The sequence below is a fragment of the Mauremys mutica genome, chromosome 7 (genome assembly GCF_020497125.1).
Source record: "Mauremys mutica isolate MM-2020 ecotype Southern chromosome 7, ASM2049712v1, whole genome shotgun sequence".
Taxonomy (NCBI): Eukaryota; Metazoa; Chordata; order Testudines; family Geoemydidae; genus Mauremys; species Mauremys mutica.
The window spans coordinates 47141961-47159990 of NC_059078.1; the positions used below are offsets into that span (position 1 = coordinate 47141961).

Sequence of the window (18030 nt, forward strand, 5' to 3'; positions counted from 1 at the left end):
CCGTTGGATCGACTGTGGAGCCCCCTGGAGTGGCACCTTCATGGCGCTCAATATATGACCCTGCAAACCTGGCGCCTCCACAGTTCCTTCTTACCTCCAGTGATGATTGTTGGAACTGTGGCATCTTGCTCAGGAAGTTCTACCACATTTCCCTAGCTTTGTTTGTGTTCTCTGTACTTATTAGTTAGTTCTTAGGTGGTAGTTAGCAGTTGGGCTGGGGGGGGGTCTACCCTCTATCCCAACCGCTTTTCCTTGGGAGGGCTTACATGCCCAAGTCTCAGGGGTTCAAGCCCTGCAAGTCCTGCAGCAAGCCCATGCCAACCGGCAACCCCACGACGCTTGTCTGAAGTGTCTGGGGGTGGCTCACCGAGCCGACAGGTGCAGGATTTGTAAGGGGTTTCGCCCCAGAACCAAAAAGGAGCAAGACTTTCGCCTCAAACAGCTCCTTATGGAGGAGGCACGTAGACCAGAGCCTCCACCGGCGCGGCAAGACCCGGCACCGAGTTCATCGGTGCATAGCACCCCGGTGACAGTGGTGGAAGTGGCACTGTGGAAGAACACTGGCAGACACCCGCGGCACCAAAACCGGCAGGATCGACCCGGCACCGCTCCCTGACGCAGAAGCGGCACCAGAGGCAAGGGAGGAGCAGCTCTCCATCCCAAAGATTCACCCCTCTAGAGCCGGCCAGTGGGGTGTGTCCTCAAGAGGAGTACCCAGCGCTGAAGTCTGCAGAGATGGCACTGTCGACTTCGGCCCTGCAAGGGAGGACTATCGAGTCTAGTGTTTTCAGACTCCTCGGCTCACTCATTGAGGAGGTGGAACTGCCATCCACCCCAGACACCTTTGAGGTCACGAGAGACCTCATCACTATGACAGCGCCGAGGTCACCATGGCACCGTCTTGAGGCAAACTGGTGATGCTCCATCCTTTGGCCACGCTGCTAAAATCACAGCATTGCTAGGAGTCCCAGCACTGCTCGCAATCATGGCACCGGTTGGACTCGCAGCACCGCTCCAGGTCACACGAGCGCTTCCACTTGCAACGCTGATCTGCACATTGATCTGTGTCATGCAGCAGGTCCCACTTCCAGCACCAGTCCCAGCGCCACTCAGCAACTCCACACATCTCCAGATCGCGATGCTACTCCAGCCTCGCAGCACCGCTCTCTGGCATTGGAACACCACTCCCCAGTGCGGCGCCGCTTGCAGGATCAGCTCCTCTTGTCACCACCCTGGCCACGGCATTCCCGATCCCGGTCTTCGGACTTGGAGACGGGATCTAGATACTCAGAGCAGGGTCGGCACCAGTTGGGCCATGGATGCTCTGAGGTGGGGGCAAGGCCATGGCCTGCTCAGTGGCAGGGACCAGCACAGTGGCCGTTTTCGACGCTGTGGGTGTACTACCAAGCGCAGGGCGCCCAGTCTAAAGGCTCCCAATCGGCCACCTCTCAACCACAGGTGCCGGAGGCTTCCGCCAGTCACCCCACCCCTAGGGGTGCCAAGGAGGTGCCGTGCCCACATCCCACCCATGGAACCAACTCCAATTCCTGAGCAGGACTGTTGTCTACCTGGTCCAGCCAGCGAGACAGGATGGGAGGTCCCTGACAAGCAGGAGGGACAGGAGGACCCTATTCTCCAATTAGCCTCCTCGTCCTCCTCCCCAGATGCAGCTGTTGCAAGCACTTCTTTCTCTGCACCAACCCCCATAGACAGCCGTGCCCACCAGGACTTCTTTCACAGGATGGCGCACAACATGGGTCCGCAGGCCGAGGAGGTGATGGAGTTGGAGGACCCAATGGGCGACATCTTGGCCCCAGAAGGTCCTTTGAGGGTGGCTCGGCCACCATCAAGACCATACAGGCCAATGCCAAGACCATCTGGCAGACCCCAGCCTCCATCTATCCCACCGCCAAGGGCGTTGAGAGGAAATACTTTATCCCATTGATGGGGTACGAATACCTCTTCACGCACCCGCAGCCTTGTTCTTTGTTGGTTGCGGTAGTGAATGAGAAGGAGAGGCAGGGGCAACAAGCCTCAGCACCTAAGTCCAAGGACACCAAGCTCCACGGGGGGGGCTCCAACTCAGGATTGCCAATCAGCAGGCAATTCTGAGCTGGTATAGTTTCATCTCATGCATCCGACGAAGTGGGTATTCACCCACGAAAGCTCATGCTCCTATACGTCTGTTAGTCTATAAGGTGCCACAGGACTCTTTTCTGCTTTTACAGATCCAAACTAACACAGCTACCCCTCTGATACTTTCATCTCCTGGAACTCGATGCTCAAATTCAAGGAGCTGGTGCCAACAGAGTCCAGGGAGGAGTTTGGCGCAATGGTGGAGGAAGGCAAGGCAGTGATACTGGCCTCTTTACAGGCCTCACTAGATGCTGCGGACTCGGTGGTGCGCACCTTGTTCTCTGGTATCACCATGAGGTGTAGCTCCTGGTTGCAGGCCTCGGGCCTCCTGCCCGAGGTTCAACAGACGATGCAGGACCTGCCTTTTGATGGAGCGGGCCTCTTTGTGGAGCAGACTGACTCTCGGCTGCATAGCCTAAAATACTCAAGGGCTACTATGAAATCTTTGGGTATGTACACCACAGCAACCCAATGCAAACATTTCAAGTCCCAGCAGCAGCAGCAGCAGCGCTCCTACCATCCTCGGCCGAGGCAGGACTTTTACAGGAAAAGGGGCAGGAATGGCAAAAGGAAGCCTTCCAACCCCCCTTCCGGGCAGGGCCAGGGCCCAACTAAACCATTGCTGAGTTCCAACCAGGCCTTTTGAAGGGGTGCCCAAGGATGGTGCACCAGCTTCGATTCCAGATCCTTCCCCCTCTTTTTTGAATCGTCTGTCCCACTTCTACCGTGCTTGGTCCCAAATAACTTCGGACTGCTGGGTCCTCCGTATGGTGGAAGTGGGATATGTTCTCCAGTTCTGCTCCTACCTTCCCTCTCACCCCCCTTCCCCATCCCTCTTCAGGGACCCTTCTCATGAGCAACTCCTTATCCAGGAAGTGTAGGCACAGTGGAGGAGGTTCCTCAGGAGTTAAGGGGCAAAGGATTCTATTCCCGATACTTCCTAATCCCCAAGGCCCGGGGGGTCTTAGACCCATTCTAGATCTGCACAGACTCAACAAATTCATGGTAAAGTTGAAGTTCCGCATGATCTCCCTGGGCACCATTATCCACTCCCTGGATCGGATCTGGGAGACTGGTATGCCGCCCTCGACATGAAGGATGCATATTTCCATATGCACACACCACACACACCAGCACTTCCTATGCTTTGTGGTCAACCACAAGCATTACCAATTCACTGTCCTACCATTCAGCCTCTCAACACTCCACTGAGTGTTCACCAAGTGCATGTCGGTCATGGCTGCTTTCCTCTGTTGACAGCAGGTGCAGATATACCCCTATTCGATGACTGGCTGCTCAAGGGCTGCACCAGGAGGAGGTGCAGTCCCACATCCATTTGGTCAGGTATACGTTTGAGCAACTGGGTCTCCTCCTCAACTTGGGGAAGTTGACCTTGGAACCGACCCAAAGAATAGAATTCATTGGGGCGGTGTTAGATTCGGTTCAGGTGTGAGAACTTCTGCCAGAGACCCGATTGCGAGCCATCATGGACATAATTCAAAGCCTCCAACAAATCCCAAGCACAATAACAAGGGAGTGCCCGAGTCTCCTCAGCCACATGGCTGCTTGTGACCCAGCACTCCAGGCTGCAGCTCAGACCATTGCAGGCATGGTTCAGCTCAGCCTACCTCCCGGAGTGCAACAGCTTGAATTCAGTGGTCACGGTGCCAGGGCAGGTCCTCATGTCCCTCTACTGGTGGCTCAACCCTCAAGCAGTGTGCGAAGGAGTCCCCTTCCACAACCCTCAGCCTTCCTTGTCCCTGGTTAGGGCCGCGTCAGCTCTGAGATGGGGTGTGCATCTGGGAGACCTCCAGACACAGGGCCTGTGGTCGCAGGATGAGCTCTCCCTACATATCAACATCAAAGATCTGAGGGAAGTGTGCCTAGCCTGCCAGGCCTTTCAGGCCTGACTACAAGGCCAGTGCATAGCAGTTCATAGACTCATAGACTTTAAGGTCAGAAGGGACCATTATGATCATCTAGTCTGACCTCCTGTACAATGCAGGCCACAGAATCTCACCCACCCATTCCTGTAACAAACCCCTAACCTATGTCTGAGTTATTGAAGTCCTCAAATTGTGGTTTGAAGACCTCAAGCTGCAGAGAATCCTCCAGCAAGTGACCCGTGCCCCATGCTGCGGAGGAAGGCGAAAAACCTCCAGGGCCTCTGCCAATCATAGAATCATAGAATCTCAGGGTTGGAAGGGACCTCAGGAGGTCATCTAGTCCAACCCCCTGCTCAAAGCAGCACCAAACCCAACTAAATCATCCCAGCCAGGGCTTTGTCAAGCCTGACCTTAAAAACCTCTAAGGAAGGAGATTCCACTACCTCCCTAGGTAACCCATTCCAGTGCTTCACCACCCTACTAGTGAAAAAGTTTTTCCTAATGTCCAACCTAAACCTCCCCCTCTGCAACTTGAGACCATTACTCCTTGTTCTGTCATCTTCTACCACTGAGAACAGCTATCAAATCCCCCCTCATTCTTCTCTTCTGCAGACTAAACAATCCCAGTTCCCTCAGCCTCTCCTCATAAGTCATGTGCTCCAGCCCCCTAATCATTTTTGTTGCCCTCCGCTGGACTCTCTCCAATTTATCCACATACTTCTTGTAGTGTGGGGCCCAAAACTGGACACAGTACTCCAAATGAGGCCTCACCAGTGCTGAGTAGAGGGGAATGATCACATCCCTCGATCTGCTGGAAATGCCCCTACTTATACAACCCAAAATGCCATTAGCCTTCTTGGCAACAAGGGCACACTGTTGACTCATATTCAGCTTTTCATCCACCGTAACCCCTAGGTCCTTTTCTGCAGAACTGCTGCCCAGCCATTCGGTCCCTAGTCTGTAACAGTGCATGGGATTCTTCCGTCCCAAGTGCAGGACTCTGCACTTGTCCTTGTTGAACCTCATCATATTTCTTTTGGCCCAATCCTCTAATTTGTCTAGGTCCCTCTGTATCCTATCCCTACCCTCCAGCGTATCAACCACTCCTCCCAGTTTAGTGTCATCTGCAAACTTGCTAAGGGTGCAGTCCACACCATCCTCCAGATCGTTAATGAAGATATTGAATAAAACCGGCCCCAGCACCGACCCTTGGGGCACTCCACTTGATACCGGCTGCCAACTGGACATGGAACCATTGATCACTACCCGTTGAGCCCGACCATCTAGCCAGTTTTCTATCCACCTTACCATCCATTCATCCAGCCCATACTTCTTTAACTTGCTGGCAAGAATACTGTGGGAGACTGTATCAAAAGCTTTGCTAAAGTCCAGAAATAGCACATCCACTGCTTTCCCCTCATCCACAGAGCCGGTTATCTCATCATAGAAGGCAATTAGGTTAGTCAGGCATGACTTGCCCTTGGTGAATCCATGCTGACTGTTCCTGATCACTTTCCCCTCCTTTAAGTGGTTCAGGATTGATTCCTTGAGGACCTGTTCCATGATTTTTCCAGGGACTGAGGTGAGACTGACTGGCCTGTAGTTCCCTGGATCTTCCTTCTTCCCTTTTTTAAAGATGGGCACTACATTAGCTTTTTTCCAGTCGTCCGGGACCTCCCCCGATCGCCATGATTTTTCAAAGATTTTTCCAATCTGCCCTGGAGGAAAATTCCTTCCCGACCCCAAATATAGCGATCAGTTAAACCCTGAGCATGTGGGCAAGACTCACCAGCCAGCACCCAGGAAAGAATTCGCTGTAGTAACTCAGATCCTATCCCATCTAACATCCCATCGCAGACCACTGGGCATACTTACCTGCTGATAATCAAAGGTCAGTTGCCAAATTAATTGCCAAAATTAGGCTATCCCATCATACCATCCCCTCCATAAACTTATCAAGCTTAGTCTTAAGGCCAGATAGGTCTTTTGCCCCCACTACTCCCCTTGGAAAGCTGTTCCAGAACTTCACTCTTCTAATGGTTAGAAACCTTCGTCTAATTTCAAGTCTAAACTTCCTAGTATCCAGTTTATATCCATTTGTTCTTGTGTCCACATTGGTACTAAGCTTAAATAATTCCTCTCCCTCCCTAATATTTATCCCTCTGATATATTTATAAAGAGCAATCATATCCCCCCTCAACCTTCTTTTGGTTAGGCTAAACAAGCCAAGCTCTTTCAGCCTCCTTTCATAAGACAGGTTTTCCATTCCTCGGATCATCCTAGTAGCCCGTCTCTGAACCTGTTCCAGTTTGAATTCATCCTTCTTGAACATGGGAGACCAGAACTGCACACGTATTCCAGATGAGGTCTCACCAGTGCCTTGTATAACGGTACTAACACCTCCTTATCTTTGCTGGAAATACCTCGCCTGATGCATCCTAAAACTCCATTAGCTGTTTTAACGGCCATATCACATTGGCGGTTCATAGTCATTCTGTGATCAACCAATACTCCGAGGTCCTTCTCCTCCTCTGTTACTTCCAGCTGATGTGTCCCCAATTTATAACTAAAATTCTTGTTATTAATCCCTAAATGCATGACCTTGCACTTTTCACTATTAAATTTCATCCTATTACTATTACTCCAGTTTACAAGGTCATCCAGATCTTCCTGTAGGATATCCTGGTCCTTCTCTGTGTTAGTAATACCTCCCAGATTTGTGTCATCTGCAAACTTTATTAGCACATTCCCACTTTTTGTGCCAAGGTCAGTAATAAAAAGATTAAATAAGATTGGTCCCAAAACTGATCCCTGAGGAACTCCACTAGTAACCTCCTTCCAGCCTGACAGTTCACCTTTCATTTCTAACGGAGAACGCCATCGACATGTTTTACATCAACAAGCAGGGTGGAGCCCATTCCTCTCCCCTGTGCCAGGAGGCCTTCCAGCTGTGGGAGTTCTGCATAGTCCACTCCATTCACCTGGAAGCCTTCTTTCTACCAGGAGTTCAGAACATGCTGGCAGACCACCTCAGCAGGTCCTTACACACACAGGAGTGGTCCATCCAGCTGGATGTCATACACTTTGTTTTCCAAAGGTGGGAGTTTCCCCGGGTCAACCTGTTTGCCACGTGACGCAACAGGAAATGCCCAATGTTCTGCTCCTTCCAGGGTCACAGTCCAGGCCCACTTACAGATGCATTCCTACTACCCAGGACAGATAGCCTGCTGTATGCCTTTCCCCTGTTTCCTCTCATGCATAAGGTCCTGCTCAGGGTCCACAGGGAAGGGGCAGAGATAATTTTGATAGCTCCAGCGTGGCCTCGACAACACTGGTACACCACACTCCTGGAACTGTCAGTGGATGCACTGGTGACGTTACCTCTCCTCCCCAACTTACTCAGGACCATGGTCACCTCCATCACCCTGACCTGCGGTCCCTCCACCTCATGGCTTGGAAGCTTCATGGCTGAACCCCATGGAACTTCTGTTATCAGAACAAGTAAGAGAGGTCCTCCTCGGCAGCAGGAAGTCCTCCACTAGAGCCATGTATCTGGCAAAGTGGAAGAGATTCTCGTGTTGGTGTGACCAGTGTCGTACACCCCCTCTCCAGGGGCCTGTACCTCTCATCTTGGAGTACCTCCTACACCTGAAATATCAAGGCCTGGCAGCATCCTCCATAAGAGTACACCTCACTGTTATCTTAGCCTTCCACCCAGGAGCGTCTGGTTGATCCATCTTCGCCAACCCTATGGTTGGTCGCTTCCTCAAAAGTCTGGACCGCCTACATCCCCAGATCCAGCAGCCTGTCCCTGCGTGGGACCTTAACCTGGTCCTCTCCAGGCTCATGGGGCCCCCATTCAAACCATTGGCAACTTGCTCTCTCCTGTATCTGTCATAGAAGGTGGCCTTCCTGGTTGGGGAGGGATAGCTCAGTGCTTTGAGCATTGGCCTGCTAAACCCAGGGTTGTGAGTTCAATCCTTGAGGGGGCCATTTAGGGATCTGGGGCAAAAATCTGTCTGGGGATTGGTCCTGCTTTGAGCAGGGGGTTGGACTAGATGACCTCCTGAGGTCCCTTCCAACCCTGATATTCTATGAATTGTAGTTCTATGAATTGTCACCATTACTTCTGTGAGGAAGGTGTCTGAGCTAAAGGCCCTCATCTCTGACCCACCTTACATGGTTTTCCACAGGGATAAGGTGCAACTCAGGCCTCACCTGGCCTTTCTCCCCAAGGTGATGTTGCACTTCCACACCAGTCAGGACATTTTCCTGCCTGTCTTTTATTCTAAACCTTATGCCAGTTACTGGGAGCAGAGGCTGTACTCCCTCGATGTTTGGCGAGCACTAGCTTTCTACATTGAGCACATTAAGCCGTTCAGGAAGTCGAACCAGTTGTTCATAGCAACCGAATGAAAGGGCTCCTGGTCTCATCTCAAAGAATATCCTCCAGGATCACGTCATGCATCTGCATGTGCTATAAGTTGGCCAGAGTACTGGCCGCGGCTCTTATGGCACACTCCACGAGGGCCCAGGCTTCGTGGGCAGCAGTCTTGGCCCAGGTCCTGATCCAATAAATCTGCAGGGCAGCAACTTGGTCCTTGGTACATACCTTCAGCTCTCACTTCGTCATCGTCCAGCATGCCAGAGATGATGCAGCTTCAGCGGAGTGGTGCTACAATCAGCATTTCCTTAACTCTGACCCCACCACCTAGGTACAGCTTGGGAGTCACCTAATTGGAATCGATATGAGCAATCACTCGAAGAAGAAAAAAATGGTTACTCACCTCTTGTAACTGTTATGCTTCGAGATGTGTTGCTCATATCCATTCCAAACCCACCTGCCTTCCCCTCTGTCGGAGTAACCGGCAAGAAGGAACTGAACAGGTACTGGGTCGGCAGGATCATATATTGAGTGCCACTCTAGGGGGCTCCACAGCCAACCCGACGGGTGCTGCTAGGAGAAGAACCTTCCAATGAATGGAAGGTCTCATTCTTCTTCAAGTGATTGCTCATGTGTATTCCACAATAGGTGTGCGTGCTCTCCACATGCACCGGTGCCAGAAGTTTTCCCCCTAGAAGTACCCGTAGGGGGGAGCACCCCCCGTGGCCCCTGGAGTGGTGCCTGCCTGGCATGGTATAAGGGGAGCTGCATGCTCCCCCAACCCTCTGTTCCTTCTTGCTGCCAGTGAAGGTGCGTCAGAACTGCTCTGCTCCAGCTTTGCTGTAGCTCGTTCTCAGAACTGTTTGTTGGTTCAGTGTTAGTACCTGTAGTTAGTTAGCTGTTTAGTTAGTTTAGTTAGTCAATGAGCCCGGGCCACAGCATGCCCAGAGCCCCGGGGTTTAAGTCATGCGGCTCTTGCAGGCGTTCTGTGCCAAGAAGTGACCCGCACACAGACTGTTTGCGCTGCTTGGGAGAAACCCATATCAGCGAAAGGTGCAAGATTTGCAAGTCGTTTAAGCCTCTGACCAAAAGAAAAAGGAACATTAGGCTCTGGGCCATACTAATGGAGTCGGCGCTGACCCTGCCCCTGGCACGCCGCTCCAAACCGGTACCTGGCACCGGAGCGTCGGTATGCGGCAACCCTCCAGTACCATTGACCAATCAGCACCACTCCCCGTCCACGGGGCATGCCAAAAGGGCCAGGAAGACTCCCTCTTCGCAGTGGCACCAAGGGAAATCTGGGACAGAGGCTAGGCCAGACGTGGGCAAACTATGGCCTGCGGGACCGTCCCTCCCGGTCCCTGAGCTCCCAACCGGGGAGCCTAGTTCCCAGCCCCTCCCCCGCTATCCCCCCTCACCCACAGCCATGCCGCCACACGGGCCACACTCTGGCCCGCTGCTCCTGCTGGGCAGCGTGGGGAGTGCAACTGGCTCTGGCCAGGTGTCATGACTGTGAGCTCCTGCTGCTGGTAAAGGGGCGGGGAGCAGGGGGGTTGGGGTAAGGGAGCGGGGAGGTCCTTGGGGGCAGTCAGGGAGGAGGGGGCGGTTGGATTGGGCGGAGGTTCTGGGGGGGGCATTCAGGGGATGGGGAACAGGGAGGGTTGGGAGTGAGAGTCCCAGGGGGCCTGTCAGGGGTGGGGGTGTGGATTGGGGTCGGGAGGGCAGTCAGGGGACAGGGAGCAGGAAGGGTTGAATAAGGGGGTGGGATCCCAGGGGGCGGTTAGGGGCGGGGCTTCCCAGGAGGGGGTGGTCAGGGGACGAGGAGCAGAGGGCGTTATGATAGGGGTGGGAGTCCCAGAGGGGCTGTCAGGGGGCAGGAGTGTGAATAGGAGTCAGGGCAGTCAGGGAGCAGGTGCGGTTGGATAGGGGATGGGGGTCCCGGGAGGGGGAGGTCAGGGGACAAGGAGCAGTGGGGGGTTGGATGGGTTGGGGATTCTGAGGGGGGCAGTCGGGGAGGGGAAGTGGGATGGGGCAGATAGGGGGCGGGGCCAGGCTGTTTCGGGAGGCACAGCCTTCACTGCCCAGCCCTCCATACAGTTGTGCAACCCCGATGTGGCCCTCAGGCCAAAAAGTTTGCCCACCCCTGGGCTAGGCCCATGTTGGGCAGTCCTCGATCCCCACCAGGCCCCAGGCCTCCGACTCAAGCTGAGCAGAGTAGCTCCCCTTCGGAACAGGCCTCTCCAGATGTCCAGATGCTTTCCATGTCTGAAGCAACGCCGATGTCAGCCCCGCGCTCCAGTGGCAAGCCACCACTGGGATCTCCGGTCTCAGTCAAGGGAACATTCCCGAGGCCAATCACCACCCAGCGACCACTCGGGGCAGAGTTCAGGTGGATTGCCCTCGATGCTGACCAGACTGTCTGTCTGGGTCCCATCCAGCCCGGATTCGCAGCACCGCTCGTCCTGAAGGGGCAAACATCGGCAGGACTGCGGCAGGCGGTGCCGTCAGTCCTCATCTTGGAGAGAGACGAGAGTCTAATCAAGAGACTGCAGTCAGTCATGGCACGATCATCGACGCCGTTCTCACTCGAACTCCGCTCCAAGTCTCCGTCAAGACATCGTGGCCCCGGGCGTCAATCGCCGATGTCTCGCCGTCGTGGGTCTGCCCATTGAGGCCGTTAGCGGAGCAGCTATTACCGTCGGTACCAGTCCTCCACGTCGAGATCGTGATCCCATGGCCATCATAGATCCCGGCACCGCCGCTACTCCAGGTCCAGGGACAGCAGCAGATCGTACGCCAGCCCGGTCTCCATCCGTAGCCATCCTTTGATGGGCCAGGCCAGCCAACCTGGACAGCCGGTCCTGCCGGTGCCACAGCAGGTGCAGTGGCACCAAGCGTCGTGGCTGGCTGAATGGTACCAGTGGGCACCATGGCCTCCCGCGCAGCCCCCAGTGGGAGCTCGCTCAGTGGCCAGAGCTTCAGAAGCACCGTTGGCCTCCCTCTCCAGACCCCTGAGAAAGGAGTCAGTGGGACGTACATCCTCGGCACCGTGCCCGGAGTCCGACCAGGTGGTGGACCTGCCGGTGCCAGCCGACACCCAGAGCACTGCATCAGCCTCTTCACTCTGCCTGGAGGAGGCGATTGCAGCCCTGCCCCCCTCCGTCCCACAGGAGGACTCTAGGGAACACCAAGAACTCTTAAAGTGGGTAGCAGCAAGCCTACACCTCCAGGCAGAGGAGATGGAGGAGCCGTCGGACAAGGGCCCTGATTGCCCTGGCATGGCCCAGGCAGCATTGATACGGGACCCTCACGGGCCTGGCGGTAGCACCGCCATGGCCGTTGCCACTCCACCCAGACCTGCTCTCTCAGGACCACGGCCACCTCCTCCATCCCAACCTAGCGGCTCTTCACCTTACGGTGTGTCTGCTCAGTGGTTAGGTGGAGAAGAAAGGACATGCTCAGAGCAGGTTCAGCACATCCTCCTCGAAAGTAGACGGCCCTCCACTCTCTGCACTTATTTGGCGAAGTGGTCCCAGTTTTCTAGGTGAGCGGTGGACCATGGTGTCTCCCCGGTGACCATGCCGATCCATCTTATCCTTGATTACCTCCTCCACCTGAGGGCCCAGGGCCTGGCACCCTCATCAGTCAAGGTGCACCTGGCAGCCTTATCTGCCGGTGCAAGGGCACACAGTATTTTCCCATGCTATGACTGGCTGGTTCCTTAAGGGTTTGGACTGTCTTTTTCCGTATTCTGGACCCCCAGTCCCACAGTGGGACCTAAACCTGGTGTTGGCTCACCTCATGAGACCCCCATTTAAACCACTGGCCACGTGCTCCTGGTCTCACCTGTCATGGAAGGTGGCCTTCCTGGTTGCAATTACATCGGGCAGGCAAGTCTCGGAGCCCAGGGCCCTGACCTCTGAGCCGCCGTACACAATCTTTCATAAGGACAAGGTCCAGCTCCTCCCACATCCCGCGTTCCTCCCAAAGGTGATCTCCGCCTACCACATGGGTCAGGATATTTTTCTACCGGTCCTCTGCCCCAAGCCTCAAGTGAGGAGTGCCGTCTCCACACGCTCAATTTGTGGCGGGCTCTGGCTTTCTACCTCAAGCGGACTAAGCCGTTCAGAAAGTCCTCACAACTGTTTGTCGCCTCAGCTGAGGGGCCAGCCGATTTCCACTCAGCAGTTTTCCAATTGGATCACTTCATGCATGTGTTCCTATTATGAGCTGGCGGGTGTCCCCCCGCCACCCATTGTGAGGGCACACTCAACTCAGGTGCAGACCTTGTCGGCTGCCTTTGTGGCCCACGTTGCCATCCAGGACATTTGTAGGGCCGCCACGTGGTCTTCGGTTCACACGTACACCTCGCACTATGCGATCGTTCCCCAGACCAGGGATGACGCCAGGTTCGGCAGGGCTGTCCTCCGTCCTGGGAACTTGTGAACTCCTACCCACCTCCAACAGATATAGCTTGGAATCACCTATTGTGAAATACACATGAGCAATCACTCAAAGAAAAAAAGACAGTTACCTTTTCCGTAACCGGTGTTCTTCAAGATGTGTTGCTCATGTCCATTCCACCTCCCACCCTCCTTCCCCTCTGTCGGAGTTGTCTGGCAAAAAGGAACTGAGAGTGGGAGGAGTGCACAGCTCCCCTTATACCGTGCCAGGCAGGCGCTCCCCCCTACGGGTACTGCTCGGGGAAAAACTTCTGGCACCAGTGCACATGGCGAGCACGCACACCTATTGTGGAATAGACATGAGCAATACATCTCAAAGAACACCAGTTACGGAAAAGGTAAATGTCTTGTCTCTAAGGCACTCAATCCAGAACCTTTTAATAGCACTAAATTAACTTTAAAATATTGCTCATTTGAAGACTTTCTTAAATAACTTCTTTAGATCTGCACTGTATGGAGTCTCTTTTGAGGGGTGCTTTAAGAATAAACTTTAGCCTTAACTATTGTTTTTGCATCTGAGAGAATTCTGGTTCTAGAACAGTTTCATCTTTAGTTAAGAAACACACTCTTGCAGTCTAAATATCTCAACAGTGTTTCTCTTTTCAGGGACTGCATGAAAGGAGATGAAACAGAAAACAAGAAGATTGGCTGCACTGTTAACCTGATGGTAAGAACACTTTCTTTTTGTATTTATTGACCTGTACATCATGATCCTATACACAGTATTTTAATCTGGACTGGTAAGCTTTAGGTATGATGATCTACAGAGAGGGTTAATAGCGTCAGCATCCTGCAGCTAAAATTTAGGGTTTTTTCCATTTTGAATTTACAGCAGTGTGTAGTAAAATGGTTCCATTGAGACAGGAGGGAGCCCAGCAGATGAGCAAGTCTGACTCTTAGCAAAGAATATTTCTACAGTCATTTTATCCTTTTCCCTTCCTCCTCTTTAATCTCCTCCTGTACAAACACTCCCCCACTCACATCTCCTTTTCTGTAGATTCTCGAGATGGCAGGAGTATTTTTAGAGTGCAGAGGGAATGAATCACCAGTACATATTTGTGGGCACTCACTCTCTTGTACCTTGCTCTCTCACACTCATATTTATGTGGATACAATGGGCCTGATTATTTTCTCCTTTGCACTCATGTTAAGTCCAGCATTACTTCATTGAAGTTAGTGGAGTTACTCCTCATTTACACCAGTTTAAATTAATGCAGTATTGGGCCCAATCTTTCATATTATTAATGCACTTTCTTCATATTATATTCAGTTTCTATTAGCTGCCTGGAAGTAGGGGGTTATTTTACACTGAAAAAGTATCTCAAGATTGTTTCTGAATATTAATTTTCAACTCTTTTTCAGAACTTTTATAAATCTGAAATTAACAAGGAAGAGATGTATATCCGCTACATCCACAAGCTGTGTGACATGCACTTACAGGCTGAGAACTACACTGGTTAGTAATGAATGAGGAGGCTTTCTTCAGGGTCTGTTAGAAAGCAGGCCAGAAGTGTTGAGTCTCCCAGCATTCTCTTTGAATATTCATCAAATACTTTTCTAGGAATTTTTGTGAAGATCAGCTACTGCAGTTAGAAGAGTTAGAAGCCCTGTTGTTTCATATTGCTAATCAACTTGCTTTAATGCCATTTAAGAAACAGACCAGTTTGTAAATTTAGAAATCTAATGAAGAGGTTGATTTTGAAACAGTACATCAAGGAAAAAGGGTGTTGAAGGGACCTTGTGGATGGTAGCCCTTTGCTAATATTCGGTATTGGCAGAATCCACATGTTAGTCATGTATCCTGTTCAGGAGGTGTTTATAAGCGAGGGAGAAAACCTAAGGAGAAATGAATCATAAAAGCATTAGCAGTCTGATATGTTGCTATGTTTATATCTCAGTTGAAAGATGAGAATCTATTTTTAAATTATATACATCTGCACAACTTTGGGGAACTTGGAGGAAGTTAGAAAGATGACTTTGAAGGGGAAAATACAAACATTAGTAAGGTGCTTTTTCCATTTCAGAGAACATTCATCAAGAAAGTGTAATTGACGCTACAGTTAGATAGCAGTTGTGAAAACCCATCATGTTAGCTCCCTATTCCCTGTCCAGATGACAGGAATGGAGTCCAACACATTTTCCACTGAATGACCAGGACATGTCATCTTTGTAATGCTGCAGCATGAAGTTGTTGATCCACTGACCAAGTAGCTTCCATCTCTCAGATGTTTCAGAAAGGGGATCTTGGTTTTCAAGCACTTTGTTCCCCACTGGGTTATTCTGTAGGTAAATTTCAGATCATGATTTGGTTGACAAATCCAAGTGCAAATCAAACCCATTAATTGTATTTATTTGTTGTAATTTACTCAGTCTTCATTGATTGCTGTTCTAACAGAGGCTGCATTTACATTGCTTCTGTACTGTGAGCTACTTCAGTGGGAGGACAGACCTCTGCGAGAGTTCTTGCACTACCCATCACAGACAGAGTGGCAACGTAAGGAGGGGCTATGCCGGAAGATTATCCACTACTTCAACAAAGGGAAGGTATGCCAACTACTGCTCTCCTCCAACATCTTCCCTCTGTTTCCCTGACTTGGTTTTTTCCCTCCCAACCCATCTTTTCAATTAAGTAGTATATTAAAAAATCTTATGCTGTGATAAGTGGACCTTCAGCATTGTAGACTAAACAGCAGATAGCTAGAGAGTAGCTGAGAAAATGAGTGGGGATAAAACATAAAACTCAGAACTAGATGAGTTAGATCCAGAAAAAAGAATCCAGCAAATTCCTGCACCTTCTATCCAAATTCTGAATCAGCTGGACTGATAAAGAACTCTGTGAATTTCAGTTGCTTTATTTCCAAAAAGTCTCTCTTTGTAGAAAGTTCTGCAAATTTCCACTTATATGTATTGTGATTCATGTTAAGATTTGGTTGTTTTCTGACCTGCAGGGTTAAATATGAATGGTCAGTGGAATTTAAGACTAATCCTCCTCACCTCAGCAGTTGTTTTACTCCCAGGTTTGGGGTTCCAATTGGACTCCATTATCCATTCACTGCCTCAGAACAAAATGCAACAACTTGCAAACGTCATTGATTTGATGTATCTTTCCCACAGTAAATAAACAAATTTTAAAACTACTGTACTGATATATGAGCTATGATCCCTTATGTTATGATACTTCGGGATGGTTTCATTAGGTGAGTTTTAGAAGGTATTTATACAATTTTGTAGAAATTAAAGACCAGATTATCCCCCTGTCTACATTATCTCTATTCTTTAAAAACTCCTGAGTCTTAGCTCCATAGAGCAAGACTAGCAGAATTCCCTGAGTTTTAAAGATTTTTTGTTGCTGGCGGGGGTTTTTTCACCCAGGAGGGCAGTGGCTGCAGCATAAAGCACAAACACCTCTGCACCATACAGAGAATGGGATTAATATTTCATTTAGTTCCTCGTTGGCCACGGTCAGTGAAGGAGCTGTACTTTGGCAAAGACACACTACATATATCTATAATGGGAAAAGTCTATCCTCAATTTACTGGGGGAAGGGAGTGGCGTATTTACAAGTAATTTGTTACATTAACAAAGAAATACTTTGTTCTCAGGGTAGTGTTCTTGTATAGTAAAACTGACTATCACCCCCTCTATAAAGCTTCAGATAGTCTCAGTATTTAGCCAACTACATTCCACAGATTTATCAACTTCAGCTAGTATCTCAGGACTACCTGATTAGGCAAAGAGTACAGAGAACATATATATAAAATAGTGTATTCTCTATTAAAGGTTAGTAAAGTCTTGTTTGACGCGTTATCAGTTGTATGAGACAATATAACAAAAGTACTACTGGTTCTTGCATTATTATGCTTCTACTGTTCTTCCAGATGGACATTTATGGGGTTCTCTGCTCATAGGCGGCAAGTTTGTATAATTTTTGGTGGGGCCCAAAATGGTGCCCCCCCCCCACTCCCGCCCTGTAAGCCGATATAAAATGAAGCTACAACGCGTCAGTGCCACAAGATTACAAGGGTCAATTAAAAGTGGAAAGTCAGAAGCAGCACTTGCCTACTTCAATATACAGTATTATATTTTGTTGCACCTGTTGTGATGAAGTGGGAATGTTCTTAATATTTTCTCTGAATACTGTGTGGGTGCCTCAGCTTCCTCTGCAAGGTGCCAACTGAAGGTGTTGGGGACAAAGATCAGGTGGCCTCCTTGTCTGGAATCGAGACACAAAGGCCAGAGGAGGGAGTGTCAGTTTGGAGCTGGCTGGAGAAATGGGGAGAGGCCCAGAACCTGGGTCTGGGCTCCCCACCCCCGAAGATGGACCTGACTGAGGGGTCCTGTTTTCTGTACCCACAAGCTCTGTTCTAGACTGTGATCCTGTCATCTAATAAACCTTCTGTTTTACAGTCTGGCTGTGAGTCACATCTGACTGCGGAGTTGGGGTGCAGGGATCTCTGGCTGCCCCAGGACCCCGCCTGGGCGGACTCACTGCGGAAAGCACACAGTGTGGAAGAGCATGCTGAATGCTCTGAGGTCAGACCCAGGAAGGTGTAAGCTTCTTGCCCTGGAGACAGTATGCTCAGAGAGGATGCTCCCCCAGAGTCCTGACTGGCTTTGAAGGAGTGGTTACAGAGCATCCCAGCATCCTCTTCCACACCATGCGCTTCCCGGAAGTCCGCAAAGGCACTGACACTCCCTCCTCTGGCCTTTGTCAAGAAGGCTAACAGCATTTTGGGCTGTATAAGTAGGGGCACTGCCAGAAGATCGAGAGACATGATCATTCTCCTCTATTCAACATTGGTGAGGCCTCATCTAGAGTACTATGTCCAGTTTTGTGCCCCACATTGCAAAGAAGGATGTGGAAAAATTGGAGAGTCCAGTGGAGGGCAACAAAAATGATTAGGGGGCTGGAGCACATGACTTCTGAGGAGAGGCTGAGGGAACTGGGATTGTTTAGCCTGCAGAAGAGAAGAATGAGGGGGGATTTGATAGCTGCTTTCAACTACCTGAAAGAGGGTTCCAAAGAGGATGGATCTAGACTGTTCTCAGTGGTAGCAGAGGACAGAACAAAGAGTAATAGTCTCAAGTTGCAGTGGGGGAGGTTTAGGTTGGATATTAAGAAAAACTTTTTCACTAGTAGGGTGGTGAAGCACTGGAATGG

At 50.8% G+C, this 18030-nt stretch overlaps 1 protein-coding gene across 1 annotated transcript in view; it reads left to right on the forward strand.

Annotated features, from left to right (window-relative positions):
• Window positions 1-18030, forward strand: part of DOCK3 (dedicator of cytokinesis 3) — a 641328-nt gene that overhangs the window by 547098 nt on the left and 76200 nt on the right. The window contains exons 35-37 of the mRNA XM_045024316.1: window positions 13476-13536; window positions 14232-14325; window positions 15265-15413. Coding sequence (XP_044880251.1) covers window positions 13476-13536; window positions 14232-14325; window positions 15265-15413 — 304 coding nt within the window. The remainder of the gene's footprint in view (window positions 1-13475; window positions 13537-14231; window positions 14326-15264; window positions 15414-18030) is intronic.